The sequence below is a fragment of the Symsagittifera roscoffensis genome, chromosome 5, assembly GCF_963678635.1.
Source record: "Symsagittifera roscoffensis chromosome 5, txSymRosc1.1, whole genome shotgun sequence".
NCBI lineage: Eukaryota > Metazoa > Xenacoelomorpha > Acoela > Convolutidae > Symsagittifera > Symsagittifera roscoffensis.
The window spans coordinates 20,414,148-20,435,798 of NC_087066.1; the positions used below are offsets into that span (position 1 = coordinate 20,414,148).

The following is a 21,651-nucleotide window of genomic DNA, read 5'->3' on the forward strand; positions in this document are numbered from 1 at the left end:
TAATTCACGACATCAATTTCTAGTCAATCAACTTTTATCGAAGCGCCTTAGGCCTTAATATCACTAATATTGAAAGGCAAAAGCATTCCAAAAATGGCAGTTTTAGCCTTTTTAAAAGGCCTACAGAGAGACGACAAATTGTTAATTATCTGTGGAATTCAAGGCCAAATGCATTTTGGCAGATGAAGCGAATTCCACAAACGGTCGGTGGATTCCGCAGTTTTCTTCCTCAATTGGTCCTATTTTATCGCTGATGGGTTAATTTACGTAAGATACCTTCACAAGAACACAATACTGTCATAAAAGTTGGAGGAAACATTTAGACATAACTAGATACCATTGTAGTTAGTGAGCTGACCTCGAAGCCGAAGGAGATGATGTCGATGGAGATGTGGAACTTCCTTGCGAAGTTCTGCAGGGTACCAGTGAGGAATGCCTGGGGGAAGAAGAAGCCGGAGATCCAGAAGGCAGGCGGGATTCCCTTCGCCACCCATCCCTGCAGGAAGTCCATCCTCTGGATCAGGTCATCAACCCAGGCTGCCAGCGGCTTCAGAGACGGGTAGGCCTGCGAAAGGTGAAGAAATGAGAAAATATAAAAAAAAACATTATGACAAAAAATATGCATCTTATTACGACCTTATAGTGTTTCTTTCAATGTACCGCCTGTTATTAGAAAAACAATTGTAGATTAGCTAGAACATTTAAACACAGAGGCGAAGCTGCGCTTCGCAAACACTTGCGAGAACACAACCGAAAAGCAGCTCTATCAAGTGAAATAAGAAAAAGTAGAAATAAGCCTCAAATTAGCAAACACTCAGCTACGTGAAGGATTCGAATCTGCGATCTACTGAAATCAAGAGATTTTGAGTCTCACGCACTATCCTTTCAGCCACGCAAGCTTTACAATCGACAAACACTAGTCACGAATAAAGCAGCTACATATGCTAATAACTTGCCAATGCAATTCAGCAGAAGTGGCACCAAAAACAAATAGACCCAATTTTGCATGTAATAATGTGGAATATAACAAATTGAAGGCATCCACGCTAACTTTGCACGTAACAAATCGAAAAGCTTAAAGCCACATTATTAATAAATTATGTGTTTGAAAAAATTGCGAGATATATTGAGTAAGAAAATTTCTGAAATCGAGTTTTCATTTTTGTTTATTTTTGTTGTTGTTTGAAACATATAACTTTTTTCGGTTCATTTGATGAATTAAAAATGCATCAACTGTGTTAACTGATTACTATTCAAATGTCGAAGCACATGCTATCAAAAAGCTATAAAGGTGCCCCAACATGATTGTGCCGTAAGTAAACAGAAAAAAAAACACTGACTTGTTTTTTTGAAAAATCTCAACTTTCTAAATTCAAAGAAAACAAGACTGTTCGTATCTGGGTGAAGCCGTGAATGTTCTAATTGCCTTTTCATTTGATGGAGTAGTGTAAGGAGTAATTTGTTTCCGTTTTTTTTTAAATCATCCCCTTACACGTAAAGTGCATCCCCCTACAAGTAAAGTGCAGAAAATATATTTCGACTGTAGCAAAGTATTAATTAGCCTGCCTCAGTCCAATTTGAAACAATTGCTAAGATAGATCAAATCTCCCCTTACGCGTTGACAGCGCGAAAGAAATATCGCGTTATTTAACACAAAATGGGCAAATTACCAATCTTTAAACTCCAATAACTGTACGAAAAAAGATAACAGGTGAAACATTTTTTTAAAATTTGAGCTCATAACAACAATACTTTTCGAATGATGAATGAAAAAATTCGTCAAGAATAGCTTCTTAAACAGTCAAAATTTGTCTGGAGCAAAAGAAACCACCCCGTGCACAAATAATCCGTCAATTTCTTCAAAAATAGTCGAAACAAAAAATATGGCCTTGAAGCTCTTTGAAACTCAATTCATAACATTCAGAACAAGTCAGAACAATTCATGACTGAAACTTTTTTGATAAAACTAGCCCAAACTCTGAAAATTGAATCCCACTTTCAAACTAAAAGTCAATCACGTTTTTCGTGACCTTTAAACTTTCGAAGTCGAACCGCCAAAAAGTAAGTTTTAGACTGAACAAATTTGAGACTTTTCTTGAATAAAAAAAAAACGAAAAAAAAAGCATCGTGACCTACATAAGAGTCTGAACTACGTTCATCGACTCTTAAAACCAAAAATTATAGGTTGAGTTGTCTTATTTAGTGTATTCTATAGTACCTTGGCAGCCCACATTTCGGGCACTTTGTTGATGAAGAGGTTGTTGGACAGCTTCTCCAGTTCGAAGCTCATCACCACCAGTCCCTTCAGCGCCTTCCTCAGAGAACCCAAGCTAGAGTGGATAGTCGACAGCAGGCGGTTGTACCTGCACAACACAAACAACTCAATCACATTCAGAGCAATTTCTTTTAAATTAAGCTAAGGAATTTTTGAAGTACTCGAAAAACTGACGAGAACTACAAACATTCAAAGTGGGTTTGAATCCAATTTTGAATCCAAAACGGTTTTTTTTCCGTTTTGAGCTCAGTGCTATGAGAAGTTTGAAAAATTTTCGTCAATAATTTAAAAGCAATCATTTTATATAACGGTAAACAAACACTATGAAGATAAGCGGATCTAGGATCTTCTCGAAAGGAGGTGGGACCTATTTTATAGTGCTTATTGTTTTAATAAGTACTACAAAGCTGTTTTGGGTTGGCTTGTTTCTACCAAGATTAATATCAGTAAATACAAAAATAAAGCAAGAGCATTGTGAGACTGACCTTATGACCTCTTGCACCAGTACAGTGTTCATCGACTCCTCGTACATGACAGGGTACTGCTGCAGCACCTCCTTCGCGTCCAGTGGGTGGGGCACCCTGTCCAGTATGGCAACCGCTGCCGCCTCTATGATCTATGACAGGGAATCTATCAGTATTAAGGCTAATTATAAACTAGATAGGCTGCTCTTAGTAAGACTTAGCGTGACTTAGAACAACCCTGAAAAGTGAAGAATTCTTAAATTAGAACAACTAAAACTTACCGTTGGAATTATACGTCCGTCCAATGGCATGAAGTTGAAGAAGAAAAATCAAGAAGACCTGCTTTTTGGTTGAGACATAATTTGTGGTCCGTGAAACATGTTGGAAAATTTACCAGCAAAATCTGAATTTAATATGAAGACTCGACTGTCATGAATGGATGATCAACAGCGTCTTTATATGAAAAACTTAGTCTACTATGAATCAAACCTCTTTGTTTTCTCCCTGAGAAGATTAAAAAATATCGTGATTGCAGAAAGACCAGTGAAACATTTGAAAAAATATTTTATAATAAATTGGAGATTTTGAAATGATCATTGGCTTTAGAGGATTGCTGACTTGTAAAATGAGTTAAGAAGGAAATTAATTGAATTTGAAAAAATTTTACCATGCATTTTTGAAATTTCGTACGAGTATGTGAGAAATTTGTCGGCAAAGCAGATAGCTATTTCTGCATTCAAAATTAATCAAAAATCTTAAATTGGTCGTTTTTTATTTCACTTTATCTATCCAATGTTTTGCCCTATGCTACAATGAGAGTAAGACATGTTTACCTCTTCTGGACTTTGGCCGCCTCCCGATCTGGTCTTGGGTTGTAGCTTCACTATGGCTGCCAGCACATTGAATGTCTCGTTCTGGGCGAAGGTGATGTTGGCGTTGTCGTGCAGGCCGAATATCTCCGGAGTGTCGTTGATAGGGAGACTCTTCACATATTGGAGGCAGCCCTAAGAAGAAAGTATTGAAGTATTTTAGAGATAAACTAATAAATTGCTTCCAGTATAGATCAGTATCGTATAATTCATCAAATGAATTTTTATGAATAATCGAATCATAAGAGAACCCAATTTGAGAGATCGTCATGAGACAAATTATGTCTGCTTTGAGACGTCTCTGAGCGCAAAAAAAACTTAGAAACTTAAGATGCGTTTTATCCCAGATGATAACTCCCAGATGCCAAATATTGACAAAAAGAACTTCATTTTAGAAACTCTTGCTTCGGTATGTCTTAAACAGTTCCGGGTACTCAAGCAGCTCTTGGAACTCTGTTTTGTACTAGCAAAGTGTTGAAAATTGGTGCTGATATGTTATTTATCTACCAATTTATAGACTCAATTCCCAGGAAAATAGACCTAATTCACTGTTACTATCGAACATGACCACGTTCAATGTTTTCGTTCAGATCCTCTCATCACACCACGAACAAATCACGGAAACTTCAAAAATAAACTGTTTTTGTTTTATAGTTTTTTCATAAATGTGGTCGGAACTTTCTGTGGTACATTCTGCATTCAAAAGTTGTTTTTTTTACACGATATTTTATATTGGTATTTCTCTAATTTAGAGCAGTGTTTTATATTGTTGTTGTTGTTAAATATATCTACACCAGTCTTGGTTTTGAGCTACAGTTTAAAGTGTAGACATCGCTTTATGAGTTACATTGAAGTAGTGCTACTGAATTACATCAAATGATGGCTTACGTTGTGGTCCATCTCCGTGTTGATCTGGTAGTAGGTGCCGGACTCTGAGAACTTGTGGTGCTCCTGGAGCACCCGTTCATTGTAATAGTCTGCCAGTATGTTCATCATGCATCTCCTGTCCCAGTCATCTGTCACTCTACCCCCGTAGTTGATGTGTCCTGCCGTGTAAGACAACACCTGCAACATACACAATGAAAATTATTTTCTGAGATAATCTCGAGATATTCAGATCCGCCTTAGATAGTATTTGTGTAAGACAACACCTGCAACATACACAAATGAAACTTATTTTCTGAGATAATCTCGAGATCATCGGATCCGCCTTAGATAGTATTTCATCATAAAATCATTTCGAAACTAGGGAACAAAAACATGTAAAATATGACATATGACATGAAAAACGACGTTAAAAAGACTCAAAAAATTAAGAGGTGAGCTCCATTTACACCGTCCAGCCTTTATTTTGTATGAGCTCATAAAAAATGATATTCTGATCTAAACATTGGTTTTGCAGCGCAAGGAAACCGAATAAGCTGTAAATGAACATGTGGTCAAGGTCACTAGGCTTTATTTAGTTAAAATTCATCATGTGAACAAAAAAATTTAAAAAAAAAACAAAATCATATTTCAAAGGAACTTAAAAATAACTATTGTGCAATTCGGCCTTTTGTGTTGCCTTTTGTGCAGATCGGCCAGTTGAAATATTATTTGTATACTAACTGGCTCTCGACTTATAATTGGCATCGGAATATATATATAATATTAAAACAAACAAATTGGCCAACGAATTGCAATTTTATTTTCTTCCGATTATTATCCACCGATAGCTCAGTTGGTAGAGCGGAGGACTGTAGAGTAAACTGTAATCCTTAGGTCCCTGGTTCGAGTCCGGGTCGGCGGAGAAGTTTTACATTCCAAAAAAAAAACATTTCGGTTTCCTTTCAACTCTGTTTCGCGATTGGACATAAGCGGAATTAATCTGCATTTTACTGGTAAATGCAAAATTCTTGGCAATATTTCGAGCTCGTATAAAAAAAATAGATTTTTTGACGCTTAGATAGTATTTGATCATAAAATCAGTCTAATCAAATACCCAATAAATGTAAATTATGACTAGTGACCTGAAAAGCGACGTGAAAAATAGTCTCAAAAGAGCAAGATTTCGTTTTGAATCAGCCAGAAGTAAAATTGAAATTAAAATTAAGAAATGTAAAAAAAGTTTTACTGTAATAAGTTCAAAAATTGTATTGGTGATTCAAGGAGAGTATACAAATTAGTAAATGATTTAAAGGGTATAACAAATCATCAAGTAGAACAATAGTTTCGGTAAATGAAAGTAGTGGCGACGTTGTTAGCGATAAACTAGCTGTCGCAAATGAGTTCAAGGACTTCTTTTCTTCTATTGGCAGTCATTTAGCTAATCAAATACCCAAATTAGTATTTCATTTTTATCAACTTTATTCAGAGCCTCGTTTTTGCATGCGTTTAAATTCAATCACTGAATATGAAGTTGAAGTCATTTTTTCAGCGCTACAAAACAAATTATCTTCTGGAATAGATGGAATTAGAAATCTAATTGCTAAAGTTAGTTCTTTCACAATCGTTCCCTTCCTGAAAAAACTCATTGAACTATCCTTTAAATCAGGGTGTTTTCCTACCGCTCTGACTCAAGCGGTAGTATATCCTTTATACAAAGCAGGATCGAAATTGGATGTCAGTAACTATCGGCCAATATCAATTCTTGTAACCTGGAGTAAGGTATCTGAACGTGCAATGTACAACCGAGTGTATAGCTATCTTGAAGCAAACTCACTAATTTATATCAAACAGTTCAGTTTCCGAAAAAAAAACACAGTACTGTTGATGCTATTGCCGAAGTAAGAGAGAAATGTCGCTTAGATAAAACTAAATTACCAAACAGAACAGTTTTTCTTGATTTAAAAAACGCTTTTGACACACTGGATCACGAAATTCTTTTTTATAAGTTAGAAATGTATGGGTGTCAGTGCGAAAAGTCTACTTCGGTTTAAAAGTTACTTGAATAACCGCGAACAACTTGTCCAAATTGGTGAAACGCGATCAACTTGGCAAAATCTTGAATGTGGTGTCCCACAGGAATCCATTTTGGGGCCTCTGCTGTTTCTTATATATATATATAAACGACCTTCCAACAGTCTGTAAACATTTTTTCTATTTGCCAACGACACAAACGTCACTGGACTAACTGCTCGGTTGAGAGCTTCAATCAAGACTTAGAAGCTATAAATAAATGGTTATTTTTGAATAAATTATCTCTAAATATGGACGAAACGGTACAAATTAGTGTATCTCTTAACAGTGCTTCCAACCAGCAATTGTTTATTAATAGCATTCCATTAAAAATTTAAGGGTCATGCATATCTTGGTGTTTATGTAGATGCTAAATTATCATTTAATTCTCACATTCATTTCATACTATCGAAGCTTACAAAACAATGTGGCATTGTTTTGAAAGTGCGTCATTATGTTCCCGAAACTGTTATGATTGATTATTATGACTCTAATATTAAGCCCATTTTGCAGTATGGAATATTAGTGTATGGTTGCGCTTCCTACACAAACCTTTTACCCTTTTTTTTTTAATCCAAAAAAAATATTCGATTTATTTTTTTCAAAAGAAAACATGAAAGCATTCGATAAGTTTTTAATGATGAAAAATTTTTAACAGTTCACGAGCTGCATGTGCATGAACTCCTCAAATTCGTTTTCCGATCATTAGCAGGACTACACTCTGAAATTTTTAAAACGAACTTTTTGTATTTGATAAACCGTCGTATATGACCAGAAGGTCAAATCTTAATCTAATGAAAATTCCTAATTTCAATAGCAAAATTCAAAGAGCTTCAATTAGTTACAGAGGAGCTAAGCTCTTTAATATACTTAGAAAAAATTCTCTAATTCCAAAATTTTTGATCAAGTTTCAAAGTCAGATATTCAACGCATTGCCCACGAAATTCGGGATTTGTTTATATTAAGCAATGAAGAGCTAATCAAATGTGTTTTTTGTTGACAATTTTTTTTGTGGATGCAAGGATAAAGCTGGACGATGACAGATGTGGAGTGCCTGCTTGTTTGAAGTTTTTTCTAAGTATATATGTATATGGTTTTCAATGCGTCTTAGGCGTTTTGAAGGCCACGCTTGTTCGCTGGTTACTGTCGCATGGGCTCAGTTGGATGTCTACTGACTGTTTAGCCCCCAATCAGCCCTGCTGATGTTAGAGAGGCTTCAAGGGATGGAACACAGTTAGTAGAAGCAGTAACCGTAAAGGGAACAAGCTGAAATTTTGTTTTTGAAACCGAATAGGGGTGCCTACGACTAGCGAGTTTCAGAAATTATGAGTGATGAATTTGAACTAGCTTCTTCTTTAATTTGGTTTTATACCGACTACGATTGAACAATCACTTTAAATACTGATACAGAGCTTGGACCTTATGTCATTAACCTGTCTAGACAATGCCTTAAATCTGCTGCTGTATGTTTATTCAAACTTGAGTTTTTTTTTCCAATTTCTTCTTTTATGTTTTCAGATTTATATATTTTTTCTTGTCTTTGAAGATCACAAATTTGTCTTTCATTTGATAAAGACGGGCAGTGCTGTGTAACCAAATTGGGTTCGTGAACTGTCCCCTCACTGTTTCTGGTGGTTCATATTTAAATTCTCTTTATATGCAAATTTACCATTAACAATGAAAAATAAATTCTTTCTTCTTCTTTCCTCAAAAGATTAGGAGGTGAGCTCCACCTTAATCAATTGATTTTATACAAAATTAAAATTTGGCAAATTATATAAATTGTATCAACTCATCTTTAAATGTTTCATTTTAAATTGGATTAGACTCAATTTGATAGTTGATAGTAACTCGAAAAAAATTACCTTGGTAAAAAAAATGAGCTATGAACGTGAAACGATGACCGAGGAAGGTGTCACTTGCCTTATATGGAATGATAGGGTACTCCATGAGGAACATCTTCAACTGGGAGAGACAGATCCTGAGATCTCCGTCAGTGTACTCATAGGGGATGTTGAATCCCAGGGGTCCAAACTTCCTCCTCTCCAGTAGTGCCCCGTGGAACAGGCAGAGTGAGAACACGAGTGATTTGAACTCGTGAGTCTGAACATTAAGCACATTTTAGATATGAGCAAGCAGGAAAAGTCGGGAAACTGAGCGACTGATGTCTAGTAAAGATATTTGAGGCGTCGAAGTACTCATTATTGGTTCGCATTCGATATAAGCCTGGAATCCGGTTATAATAATGATTTACATTAATTGGGTTCCAAATTAAATAAGCCTGAATCCAACGGCAATTGAGTTGTAATGACATGCCCGTGTAATGGGACTGACCTTTTCCTCGGTGGAGTTGAGGAGGTCGTCGTTGAGGGAGAGATAGGACTTGAGCAGGTTGGCCTTGATGCCTTTTGGGGGCTCAACTGTCATTTTGGAGCTGTTCTGCAGCACCGCCACTGGGAACTTCGGACTCGGCATGCTACACAAAAACAACACAACTTGAAAAAAAAAAACAAATTATGTGGATCTATGTCCATCACAATTACAAATCTCGAAAGATGACGTTTCTCGCAAGGATCTTGAAAGAGGTCGGTAATCTTGTAAGAATTTTGCAAATTAACCCTCTTTGATTGACTAGGGGCGGTTTTCTCGATAAAGGATTACGACTCGCATTATGCTCTCGACATACACAAGAGCACATTTACCTGTCTTCAGACAGTTATTAACTAGTGAAATATCTGTAATTGCAAAAATTGATGATCTGACCTGGTCAGCCACAGTCGGAAGTCCCTGTGGACCTTGTCCGGGTCTATCTGCTCGATCATCCTCTCCAGAGAGGGCATCCACGAGGGCGCCAGATGACAGTTCTGGAAGAACACCCATCTACCCCGCTCTATCGCACTCCTCGCCAGACCTGGAAGCAAGTGAGGACGTTGAAAGTTTTTTATAGACATAAATGTATGAGCTAACCAGATTTTTGGTGACATTTAATACATCAGAAACATTGAGATGGAGCTGTACTAATCAGATGGTTTTGTACACCTCATATAATAAAAATACTGATTTAAACGTTGGTTTCACAGCGCCAGGAAATCAAATTAGCTGTAAATGAACATGCGGTCAAGGTCATCATGCCGTATTCAGTTAAAAACTCATCAAGTGAACAAAATAAGAAAAAAATCAAAAGCTGTTTCGAAGAAACTTCAAAAAAAATCGGCCTTTTTGCATAAAATATCCGCTGTAACTAACTGACTCTCAAGTTTTTATAGGCATCCGAATAATTATTTCTATCACAACAAAAAAAATTGGCCGACGAGTTGAGATTTTATACAGCAAGTTTATGCATCCGCCGATAGCTCAGTTGGTAGAGCGGAGGACTGTAGAAGTGCAAGTAATCCTTAGGTCCCTGGTTCGAGTCCGGGTCGTCGGAGAACTTTTTGACATTTTATACCTCAGCAACAATGAGATAAAGCTGTACAAATCAGATGATTTTGTACACTTCATATGAAAACAAACTTCTGATTTTAAACGTTGGTTTTACAGCGCCACAGGAAACCAAAAAAGCTGTGATTGAACATGCCGTCAAGATTATCATGCCGTATTCAGTTAAAAACTCATCAAGTGAACAACATAGGAAAAAAATCAAAAGCTGTTTCGAAGGAACTTCAAAAAAAATCGGCCTTTTTGCATAAAATATCCGTTGTAACTATCTGGCTCTCTAGTTTTTATAGACATCCGAATAATTATTTCTATCACAACAAAAACATTGGCCGACGATTTGACATTTTATACAGCAACGTTATTCATCCGCCGATAGCTCAGTTGATAGAGCGTATGACTGTAGAAGTGCACGTAATCCTTAGCTCCCTGGTTCGCGTCCGGGTCGGTTGAGAACTTTTTGACATTTCATACACCAGCAACATTGAGATGAAGCTGTACTAATCAGATGATTTTGTACACTTCATATAAAAACAAACTTCTGATTTTAACGTTGGTTTTACAGCGCCAGGAAACCAAAGAAGTTGTGAATAAACATGCCGTCAAGGTCATCATGCCGCATTTAGTTAAAAATTTATCAAGAGAACAAAATAGGAAGAAAAAAATCAAAAGCTGTTTCGAAGGAACTTCAAAAATTAATATCGGCCTTTTTTGCATAAAATATATGTTGTATACTAACTGGCTCTCTAGTTTTTATAGGCATCCGAATAATTATTTCTATCACAACAAAAAATTGGCCGACGAGTTGAGATTTTATACAGCAAGTTTATGCATCCGCCGATAGCTCAGTTGGTAGAGCGGAGGACTGTAGAAGTGCAAGTAATCCTTAGGTCCCTGGTTCGAGTCCGGGTCGGCGGAGAACTTTTTGACATTTTATACCTCAGCAACAATGAGATAAAGCTGTACAAATCAGATGATTTTGTACACTTCATATGAAAACAAACTTCTGATTTTAAACGTTGGTTTTACAGCGCCACAGGAAACCAAAAAAGCTGTGATTGAACATGCCGTCAAGATTATCATGCCGTATTCAGTTAAAAACTCATCAAGTGAACAACATAGGAAAAAAATCAAAAGCTGTTTCGAAGGAACTTCAAAAAAAATCGGCCTTTTTGCATAAAATATCCGTTGTAACTATCTGGCTCTCTAGTTTTTATAGACATCCGAATAATTATTTCTATCACAACAAAAACATTGGCCGACGATTTGACATTTTATACAGCAACGTTATTCATCCGCCGATAGCTCAGTTGATAGAGCGTATGATTGTAGAAGTGCACGTAATCCTTAGCTCCCTGGTTCGCGTCCGGGTCGGTTGAGAACTTTTTGACATTTCATACACCAGCAACATTGAGATGAAGCTGTACTAATCAGATGATTTTGTACACTTCATATAAAAACAAACTTCTGATTTTAACGTTGGTTTTACAGCGCCAGGAAACCAAAGAAGTTGTGAATAAACATGCCGTAAAGGTCATCATGCCGCATTTAGTTAAAAATTTATCAAGAGAACAAAATAGGAAGAAAAAAATCAAAAGCTGTTTCGAAGGAACTTCAAAAATTAATATCGGCCTTTTTTGCATAAAATATATGTTGTATACTAACTGGCTCTCTATTTTTTTTGGCATTTTAATAATTATTTCTATTACAACAAACAAATAGGCCGACGAGTTGAGATTTTATATTGCAAGTGTATTCATTCGTCGATAGCTGATTTGGTAGAGCGGAGGATTGTAGAAGTGCAAGTAACCCTTAGGTCCCTGGTTCGAGTCCGGGTCGGCGGAGAACTTTTTGAAATTCTATACATCAGCAACAATGAGATAAAGCTGTACAAATCAGATGATTTTGTACACTTCATATAAAAACAAACTTCTGATTTAAACGTTGGTTTTACAGCGCCACAGGAAACCAAAAAAGCTGTGAATGAACATGCCGTCAAGGTTATCATGCCGTATTCAGTTAAAAACTCATCAAAGAACAAAGTAAGAAAAAAACCAAAAGCTGTTTCGAAGGAACTTCAAAAAAAAATCGGCCTTTTTGCATAAAATATCCGTTGTAACTAACTGGCTTTCTAGTTTTTATAGGCATCCGAATAATTATTTCTATCACAGCAGAAAAAATGGCCGACGAGTTGAGATTTTATACAGCAAGTTTATCTATCCGCCGATAGCTAAGTTGGTGGAGCGGAGGACTGTAGAAGTGCATGTAATCCTTAGGTCCCTGGTTCAAGTCCGGGTCGGCGGAGAAATTTTTGAGATTTTATACTTCAGCAGCAATGAGATGAAGCTGTACAAATCAGACGATTTTGTAGACTTCATATAAAAACAAACTTCTGATTTTTAACGTTGGTTTTACAGCGCCAGGAAACCAAAGAAGCTGTGAATAAACATGCCGTCAAGGTCATCATGCCGCATTTAGTTAAAAATTTATCAAGAGAACAAAATAGGAAGAAAAAAATCAAAAGCTGTTTCGAAGGAACTTCAAAAATTAATATCGGCCTTTTTTGCATAAAATATATGTTGTATACTAACTGGCTCTCTATTTTTTTTGGCATTTTAATAATTATTTCTATTACAACAAACAAATAGGCCGACGAGTTGAGATTTTATATTGCAAGTGTATTCATTCGCCGATAGCTGATTTGGTAGAGCGGAGGATTGTAGAAGTGCAAGTAACCCTTAGGTCCCTGGTTCGAGTCCGGGTCGGCGGAGAAATTTTTGAGATTTTATACTTCAGCAGCAATGAGATGAAGCTGTACAAATCAGACGATTTTGTAGACTTCATATAAAAACAAACTTCTGATTTAAACGTTTGTTTTACAGCGCCACAGGAAACCAAAAAAGCTATGAATGAACATGCCGTCAAGGTTATCATGCCGTATTCAGTTAAAAACTCATCAAAGAACAAAGTAAGAAAAAAAACAAAAGCTGTTTCGAAGGAACTTCAAAAAAAAATCAGCCTTTTTTGCATAAAATATCCGTTGTAACTAACTGGCTTTCTAGTTTTTATAGGCATCCGCATAATTATTTCTATCACAACAGAAAAAATGGCCGACGAGTTGAGATTTTATACAGCAAGTTTATCTATCCGCCGATAGCTAAGTTGGTGGAGCGGAGGACTGTAGAAGTGCATGTAATCCTTAGGTCCCTGGTTCGAGTCCGGGTCGGCGGAGCAATTTTTGAGATTTTATACTTCAGCAGCAATGAGATGAAGCTGTACAAATCAGACGATTTTGTAGACTTCATATAAAAACAACTTTTGATTTTAACGTTGGTTTTACAGCGCCAGGAAACCAAAGAAGCTGTGAACAAACATGCCGTCAAGGTCATCATGCCGCATTTAGTTAAAAACTTATCAAGAGAACAAAATAAGAAGAAAAAAATCAAAAGCTGTTTCGAAGGAACTTCAAAAATTAATATCGGCCTTTTTTTGTATAAAATATATGTTGTATACTAACTGGCTCTCTTTTTTATAGGCATTTTATTAATTATTTCTATTACAACAAACAAATAGGCCGACGAGTTGAGATTTTATATTGCAAGTGTATTCATTCGCCGATAGCTGATTTGGTAGAGCGGAGGACTGTAGAAGTGCAAGTAACCCTTAGTTCCCTGGTTCGAGTCCGGGTCGGCGGAGAACTTTTTGAAATTCTATACATCAGCAACAATGAGATAAAGCTGTACAAATCAGATGATTTTGTACACTTCATATGAAAACAAACTTCTGATTTAAACATTGGTTTTACAGCGCCACAGGAAACCAAAAAAGCTGTGAATGAACATGCCGTCAAGATTATCATGCCGTATTCAGTTAAAAACTCATCAAGTGAACAACATAGGAAAAAATCAAAAGCTATTTTGAAGGAACTTCAAAAAAAATCGGCCTTTTTGCATAAAAGATCCGTTGTAAATAACTGGCTCTCTAGTTTTTATAGACATCCGTATAATTATTTCTATCACAACAAAAACATTGGCCGACGATTTGACATTTTATATAGCAACGTTATTCATCCGCCGATAGCTCAGTTGGTAGAGCGAATGACTGTGGAAGTGCATGTATTCCTTAGCTCCCTGGTTCGCGTCCGGGTCGGTTGAGAACTTTTTGACATTTTATACACCAGCAACAATGAGATGAAGCTGTACTAATCAGATGATTTTGTACACTTCATATAAAAACAAACTTCTGATTTTAACGTTGGTTTTACAGCACCAGGAAACCAAAAAGGCTGTGAATAAACATGCCGTCAAGGTCATCATGCCGCATTTAGTTAAAAATTTATCAAGAGAACAAAATAAGAAGAAAAAAATCAAAAGCTGTTTCGAAGGAACTTCAAAAAAATCGGCCTTTTTTGCATAAAATATCCGTTGTAACTAACTGGCTCTCTAGTTTTTATAGGCATCCGAATAATTATTTCTATCACAACAGAAAAAATGGCCGACGAGTTGAGATTTTATACAGCAAGTTTATGTATCCGCCGATAGCTCAGTTGGTAGAGCGGAGGACTGTAGAAGTGCATGTAATCCTTAGGTCCCTGGTTCGAGTCCGGGGCGGCGTAGAACTTTTTGACATTTTATACACAAGCAACAATGAGATGAAGCTGTACTAATCAGATGATTTTGTACACTTCATATAAAAACAAACTTCTGATTTTTAACGTTGGTTTTACAGCGCCAGGAAACCAAAGAAGCTGTGAATAAACATGCCGTCAAGGTTATCATGCCGTATTCAGGTAAAAACTCATCAATAGAACAAATTAAGAAAAAAACCAAACGCTGTTTCGAAGGAACTTCAAAAAAATCGGCCTTTTTTGCATAATATATCCGTTATAACTAACTGGCTCTCTAGTTTTTATAGGCATCCGAATAATTATTTCTATCACAAGAGAAAAAATGGCCGACGAGTTGTGATTTTATACAGCAAGTTTATGATTCCGCCGATAGCTCAGTTGGTAGAGCGGAGGACTAGAAGTAGTACATATAATCCTTAGGTCCCTGGTTCGAGTACGGTTCGGCGGAGAAATTTTTGAGATTTTATACTTCAGCAGCAATGAGATGAAGCTGTACAAATCAGACGATTTTGTAGACTTCATATAAAAACAAACTTCTGATTTTTAACGTTGGTTTTACAGCGCCAGGAAACCAAAGAAGCTGTGAATAAACATGCCGTCAAGGTCATCATGCCGCATTTAGTTAAAAATTTATCAAGAGAACAAAATAAGAAAAAAATCAAAAGCTGTTTCGAAGGAACTTCAAAAATTAATATCGGCCTTTTTTGTACAAAATATATGTTGTATACTAACTGGCTCTCTATTTTTTATAGGCATCCGAATAATTATTTCTATTACAACAAACAAATTGGCCGACGAGTTGAGATTTTATACTGCAAGTTTATTCATTCGCCGATAGCTGATTTGGTAGAGCGGAGGACTGTAGAAGTGCATGTAATCCTAAGGTCCCTGGTTCGAGTCCGGGTCCGCGGAGAACGTGTTGACATTTTATACATCAGCAACAATGAGATGAAGCTGTACTAATCAGATGATTTTGTACACTTCATACAAAAAGAAATTTCTCATTTAAACGTTGATTTTACAGTGCCAGGAAACCAAATAAGCTGTGAATGAACATGCCGTCAAAGTTATCATGCCGTATTCAGTTAAAAACTCATCAATTGAACAAAATAGGAAAAAAATCAAAAGCTCTTCTGAAGGAACTTCAAAAAAATCGGCCTTTTTTGCATAAAATATCCGTTGTAACTAACTGGCTCTCTAGTTTTTATAGGCATCCGCATAATTATTTCTATCACGACAAAAAAATTGGCCGACGAGGTGAGATTTTATACAGCAATTGTATTCTTCCGCCGATAGCTCAGTTGGTAGAGCGGAGGACTGTAGAAGAGCATGTAATCCTTAGGTCCCTGGTTCGAGTCCGCGGAGAACGTGTTGACATTTTATACATCAGCAACAATGAGATGAAGCTGTACTAATCAGATGATTTTGTACACTTCATATAAAAAGAAATTTCTCATTTAAACGTTGATTTTACAGTGCCAGGAAACCAAATAAGCTGTGAATGAACATGCCGTCAAGGTTATCATGCCGTATTCAGTTAAAAACTCATCAATTGAACAAAATAGGAAAAAATCAAAAGCTGTTTCGAAGGAACTTCAAAAAAATCGGCCTTTTTTGCATAAAATATCCGTTGTAACTAACTGGCTCTCTAGTTTTTATAGGCATCCGCATAATTATTTCTATCACAACAAAAAAATTGGTCGACGAGTTGACATTTTATACAGCAAGTATATTCATCTGCCGATAGCTCAGTTGGTAGAGCGGAGGACTGTAGAAGTGCATGTGATCCTTAGGTCACTGGTTCGAGTCCGGGTCGGCGGAGAACTTTTTGATATTTTATACATCAGCAACAATGAGATGAAGCTGTAATAATCAGATGATTTTGTACACTTCATATAAAAGTAAATTTCTGATTTAAACGTTGGTTTTACAGCGCCAGGAAACCAAATAAGCTGTGAATGAACATGCCGTCAAGGTTATCACGCCGTATTCAGTTAAAAAAACATATCAAGTGAACAAAATAAGAAAAAAATCAAAAGCTGTTTCAAAAGGACTTCAAAAAAAATCGGCCTTTTTTGCATAAAACATCCGTTGTAACTAACTGGCTCTCTAGTTTTTATAAGCATCCGAATAATTGTTTCTATCACAACAAAAAAATTGGCCGACGAGTTGAGATTTTATACAGCAATATGATGCATCCGCCGATAGCTCAATTGGTAGAGCGGAGGACTGTAGAAGTGCATGAAATCCTTAGGTCCGTGGTTCGAGTCCGCGTCGGCTGAGAACTTGTTTTTACATTTCAAACTTCACTACAAAAAAACTCTGATTCGCGATTGAAGACAAGCGGAATTAATCTGCATTTTACTGGCGAATGCCAAATTCATGGCAATACTTCTGACGTTTGAGCTCTTTATTGAATCAGAAAACAGTATGTATAGTTCAAATAGATTTTTTTCCTTGCAATCCATAAAAAAAATGATTTTTTTTTTTACCTCAAAGGTTTTTTGTTTCAATGAACTTCCAGATTCGCTGATCTTCAATGATATTTACCAAGAACGCTAGTACATTATAAGTTTATCATCGTCCCTTCGTTTTTACGTATACACGTACCTTCTGCCACCGGGCCCTGTCCCTGTCCGAGGGAGATGGAGTTGAACTTCTTGGCCATCCTCATCTCCTCTGCGAACTTGTTCAGATCGGCCGCCGGGTCAGTGCCGGTGGACAGCACGAAGATCAGGGGCGTGGTTGGGGAGGAGTCCTTGTACACCAGACTCAGATCAGTCGTCTAATCAAACAAACAAACAAAAACAAAATGATACAGGGTGGTAAACAGGGTTTGAACGATCCAAAAATATAGGGCGAGGAAGTATGTCCAGATATCATAATTATTATTTTTCACATTCAATCACGTTATTGGTCAAAATTGGATTCAAATGCAGATCAAGATAACGCGTTTGTATATTGAATACTATTTTTGGAGTCCACACAATATGTACCTGTGGCTCTATGAACTTCTGTCCGAGATTGGCGGCCACGAAGTCCTGCATGGCGTTAGTGACCATGTCTGCCCGGAGACATTTGAGCACCACTAGCTTCTGGAACATGCTCAATTGGTCATTCCACTTGCCTGCAAACAAATAAAAAAATGATCAGTTGTAGCCAAAAACTGCGTCGGAAAGTAACAAGTTTTTTGTCTATTCGTGTTTTTTAACGTTTCTGGAATCTTGGGAAAAAATGATTTACATTAAATTACTCATACACAATTGCTCCCACAAAAGAAAAAACATTACATGTCATTTTGCTTCGATTGGTAGCTTCTGGATTTCTAATTAGTCATTTTTGGGTTCATATCGAATGATAAGTTATTAATGAGCTCCTAGTTGTAAATAAAGAGCTTCACTTCAAAAATCAAATTGAAAAAGCAATTACCAAAAAAACAAAGCCCAAGTCCTCTTATAACTACACAAAAAAAATCTGAAAGAGAAAACTGCAAGAACTGGAACGTCGTGAAATGGGACGTGAAAACCTCGTGAAATGGGACTCCAATTCAATTTTTTATAAATCATTACCTGGGAGTGGTTCCCTGTGGGGTTCGTTGCTGTCAAAAATAGCCTTGTATCCGTCCAGGTGGTCTTTGAAATCAACAGTTATCTCCTGGAATGCGGGAAGTGCAGAGAGGGTGATGCAGTCTCCCCATCCTCTGTCTGAGAGCCAGTCGGGGGAGGGGTTGGGCAGTTCGGCCCCCCTCTTCGTACCTCCCGAGATGAAGAAGCGCCACTCCTCGGGGTCAATGAGTCCATCGTTCATCATGATTCTACGACATTCGACAGGTCATCAAATGACTCTTGGGTTTGAAAAAAAAACGAAAAATTTGAAAAAAGATTCATCCACCACGAGGAAATTAACTGCCAGCAATTGAAAGTCACCAGGTGTTTCACGAGTCCACAAAAAGATTATCCTTACCATGGTGTGATTGATTAAACCGCGAAGGAGTAAGCAGGTTTGGCCAATCTTTAAAAGATGAAGATGTAGAAAGGTAAGGATTAACACTCGCAAAGGCTAAGGGTCAACTTCAAGTACAATCCTCATAAAGGCACTTTTAAAACATTTTCAAGATTGGCACAGCGAGTTAAAAATTTTCGGGCTAAATTTGATGGACGAGACAAACAACCTCTTCCGGTGGCAGACAATTTTAGCGGACATTTTTTTATGAGCGCTTAAAAACCCAAGCGTATCTTAATGCTGACGAGTAAAATTAGTATGTAGTTGTTGTCGATTATTGACAAAGAAAGTTTGCTACTATAATTTGAGAGAGACTGACCTGATGGCGAGAAGGAAGGCGAACATGAGTTTGTGTTTCTCGAAGAGACTCCTGCACACATTGATGTAGAGGTTGTAGGTGAAGTAGTTGTTGATGTTCTCTATCCGCTGACTCACCGTCTCCGCCCTCTCCGCATTCGCAATGCCTAACAAAACAAAACAGAATTTTTCAGTCAAAAACATCATTTGAGGGGGGTGGAGTCAACAGAAACACGGCAAGAAGACAAACGTTCCATAGTGGCAATTAGATGTATCTTGAAAACGTTACATTAACTTCATTTCGGAAAAAAAGGAACCGAGATTGTCAATGATTATAATTTGAAAATAGCAAAAACTGGTCGTAGTGCTACTTTTTGAGACACTGACAATTAACGTTAAACCGAAGCTGTTACAAAAATCACCCGAAAAGACGTTTATTAATAGAAAGTTGGGTAAAATCAAAGCCCAAATAAGGTTTATCCTTAGTTTTTGGTGTTTTTCTGAACGATGTGATAGCAACCTCTTGACACAGAGGGCAAATTTCAAAACAAAGGCGAAGCTGCGCTTCGCAAAACTAGCGACAAAACGACAAAAAAAGCAGCTCTATAAACTGAAACAAGAAAAATTAGAAATAAGCCTTAAATTACAAAAACTTTTGCTATGCGACAGATTCGAATCAGCGACCTCAAGACTAAGAGTCTCACGTCTTTCCAAATCGTCTACGTCCGGGTACATATTAACAACACTAGCCAAAAATAAAGCAGAGAACAGACGGTATGAAATTTCCCATGCTAGAGATCATGATTATAGCAAAAGTGCCACCTAATTGAGCACTTTTGTTTGCAAGTTAGTTAGAAAAAAAGTATGTTCATACTAATACACTAAGCTCGCAATATTGCTAGTGTGAAAATGTGCTTCAATCAAGCAGTTACAGATGTGCTTGATAGTGGTGTGCGTTGTCGTATAGTAATGGCTGATACAAATAATTTGAACGACAAGCAACAGCCCCTTATGCTCTCGCTAGAAACAATGACAAATAAGTTTTTAGAAAACCGTTATTGATGTTATGGCATCACGGTCACAATAATGGCACTTGTAAGTCGGAAAAGAAGTAAGATTGGGTACATCGTCTAAACAAGGCGTACCGAAGACCAGCCAGATGCTATAACATGCATTTTCATAGGGCCAGAAAAAGTTCGTCCAGGAAGCATATTTCGGAAGTCGGCCTCTATCCAGCTACCAAGCGTCTACTCAAGCTGTTCAGAGTTTTCTGGGACTGCTTTCAGAAATTACCAGTCCCCGTTTTAGCCTTGTTTTCAATAGTTATAAACTTTTAGCCTCCATCAATCTGAGCTCAACTTTAGAGCCAGAAAAGTTATTTTTCTGAATGACCGTTTTTTTTGCAAATATAAGCTCACCTTCAGAGCTAGAGCTAATTTAGGAACGTTTAGTTTGAGAACTGAGGAACCATTTTTTTTTACTAATTGGGAAAATCTAAGCTCACCTTGAGAGCTCAGGAATTTAAACAATGTGACGGACAATTTACGATGCAAATTGTGACCGATATCACTGAAATTACGATCCAGCACATTTGACCTAATGCATAAAACAACATTGATGATGATGTGATGACGATTTATATATAGAAAAACACGAAGTACTATGGATGAGAAATTTTCAGAGAAATCTGTCACGAGCTCAAAGGCTTAACATTAACAATCTCGTTGTAAAAGCCCAAAAAAACCGAGCATAAAATGATCATCTGATGGAATATCCAGATTAGCTTACCGTTTAGGAATAGATTGATGAACCACTCTAGAGAGTACTGGTACATGGGGTCGACATTGGCCAGGTCAGTGGTGCAGAAGAAGAGGATTTGAGTCCTGACTGACACTGGGATGTAGAGACTCCTCGTCTCATCTATGTCCTTCTCCGTCTTCTCAGCCACCACCACTTTGTCCTACTCACAAGTCACAACATTTAAGCCATTATATTTGCAGGGAAAACTAAATACGAGCGAGCTGTTCAATTCGCTACAATCGATCAGTTGATTCGGGACTCATTCTACTATGAAAGAAGACCAGAAGGGCAAACCATAGATTCTACTTCTATGATCCTAAGCTCAAATCTTAAGAGAAAAGATCCAGACAAAAGCGAATCATAATTTGACCACCTGCAACGCTATTGTAAGCAATTTGCATTATGAGGTCACTCACAAACACTATCTTGAGCTATAGCTGACCTTGATCTCCTTGGACTTGACTTTGGATGCCTCCAGGGTTTTGATGAGGTCCACATCGTCCACCGGGTTTCCCTCGGAGGCACTGAGTCTCTCCAGGATCTTATCCTCTATCTCCTTCAGCTCAGCCTTCATCTTCGCATTGCTCACTATCAGCTGGTTCTTCGCATCCTCCAGATCCGGTCTCTCTTCAGCCACCACACGGGCTAGCAACTGGTCCTCCAGACCACTGGAAAATAAGTTACAAATTGAGCCTACGTTATTTATTTCACGGTGTCACTTTGTAATCTCTGATATTATCGAGAGAAATGACCATTGTATTAAAAGTGACGTACGGAAAGTTCTCGAAAAATATTTTTTTTTTTCGATTCTTTTGAAGGAATAATTTTGTATAAAATTCTGTTCTGGATCACAAAAACCAACCTCGAACGGACGTCAGAACAATGTATTATAAGAAACGTCAAGCAATCTCCAAAAATGAACACCATGAAATAATACAAAAGGAT

General features: G+C 37.2%; 1 protein-coding gene and 9 non-coding genes across 10 annotated transcripts in view; 9 read left to right on the forward strand and 1 right to left on the reverse strand.

Moving 5' to 3' along the window:
• LOC134846899 (dynein axonemal heavy chain 1-like) overlaps nucleotides 1-21,651 on the reverse strand; it is a 513,436-nt gene that overhangs the window by 1,303 nt on the left and 490,482 nt on the right. The window contains exons 51-64 of the mRNA XM_063864314.1: nucleotides 21,149-21,374; nucleotides 20,695-20,866; nucleotides 18,929-19,073; nucleotides 18,177-18,421; nucleotides 17,604-17,734; nucleotides 17,218-17,392; nucleotides 9,309-9,456; nucleotides 8,880-9,021; nucleotides 8,469-8,648; nucleotides 4,497-4,673; nucleotides 3,573-3,743; nucleotides 2,761-2,891; nucleotides 2,219-2,363; nucleotides 359-565 (exon numbers count right to left, since the gene is read on the reverse strand). Coding sequence (XP_063720384.1) covers nucleotides 359-565; nucleotides 2,219-2,363; nucleotides 2,761-2,891; nucleotides 3,573-3,743; nucleotides 4,497-4,673; nucleotides 8,469-8,648; nucleotides 8,880-9,021; nucleotides 9,309-9,456; nucleotides 17,218-17,392; nucleotides 17,604-17,734; nucleotides 18,177-18,421; nucleotides 18,929-19,073; nucleotides 20,695-20,866; nucleotides 21,149-21,374 — 2,395 coding nt within the window. The remainder of the gene's footprint in view (nucleotides 1-358; nucleotides 566-2,218; nucleotides 2,364-2,760; nucleotides 2,892-3,572; nucleotides 3,744-4,496; nucleotides 4,674-8,468; nucleotides 8,649-8,879; nucleotides 9,022-9,308; nucleotides 9,457-17,217; nucleotides 17,393-17,603; nucleotides 17,735-18,176; nucleotides 18,422-18,928; nucleotides 19,074-20,694; nucleotides 20,867-21,148; nucleotides 21,375-21,651) is intronic.
• Trnay-gua (transfer RNA tyrosine (anticodon GUA)) lies at nucleotides 5,314-5,397 on the forward strand. Its single transcript is given in 2 exon segments — nucleotides 5,314-5,350; nucleotides 5,362-5,397. It is a non-coding gene; the product is annotated as a tRNA-Tyr (tRNA).
• Trnay-gua (transfer RNA tyrosine (anticodon GUA)) lies at nucleotides 9,889-9,972 on the forward strand. Its single transcript is given in 2 exon segments — nucleotides 9,889-9,925; nucleotides 9,937-9,972. It is a non-coding gene; the product is annotated as a tRNA-Tyr (tRNA).
• Nucleotides 10,815-10,898, forward strand: Trnay-gua (transfer RNA tyrosine (anticodon GUA)). The gene is given in 2 exon segments: nucleotides 10,815-10,851; nucleotides 10,863-10,898. It is a non-coding gene; the product is annotated as a tRNA-Tyr (tRNA).
• Nucleotides 12,201-12,284, forward strand: Trnay-gua (transfer RNA tyrosine (anticodon GUA)). The gene is given in 2 exon segments: nucleotides 12,201-12,237; nucleotides 12,249-12,284. It is a non-coding gene; the product is annotated as a tRNA-Tyr (tRNA).
• On the forward strand, nucleotides 13,128-13,211 carry Trnay-gua (transfer RNA tyrosine (anticodon GUA)). Its single transcript is given in 2 exon segments — nucleotides 13,128-13,164; nucleotides 13,176-13,211. It is a non-coding gene; the product is annotated as a tRNA-Tyr (tRNA).
• Nucleotides 14,512-14,595, forward strand: Trnay-gua (transfer RNA tyrosine (anticodon GUA)). Its single transcript is given in 2 exon segments — nucleotides 14,512-14,548; nucleotides 14,560-14,595. It is a non-coding gene; the product is annotated as a tRNA-Tyr (tRNA).
• On the forward strand, nucleotides 14,971-15,055 carry Trnas-aga (transfer RNA serine (anticodon AGA)). The gene is given in 2 exon segments: nucleotides 14,971-15,007; nucleotides 15,020-15,055. It is a non-coding gene; the product is annotated as a tRNA-Ser (tRNA).
• Trnay-gua (transfer RNA tyrosine (anticodon GUA)) lies at nucleotides 16,345-16,428 on the forward strand. The gene is given in 2 exon segments: nucleotides 16,345-16,381; nucleotides 16,393-16,428. It is a non-coding gene; the product is annotated as a tRNA-Tyr (tRNA).
• On the forward strand, nucleotides 16,806-16,889 carry Trnay-gua (transfer RNA tyrosine (anticodon GUA)). Its single transcript is given in 2 exon segments — nucleotides 16,806-16,842; nucleotides 16,854-16,889. It is a non-coding gene; the product is annotated as a tRNA-Tyr (tRNA).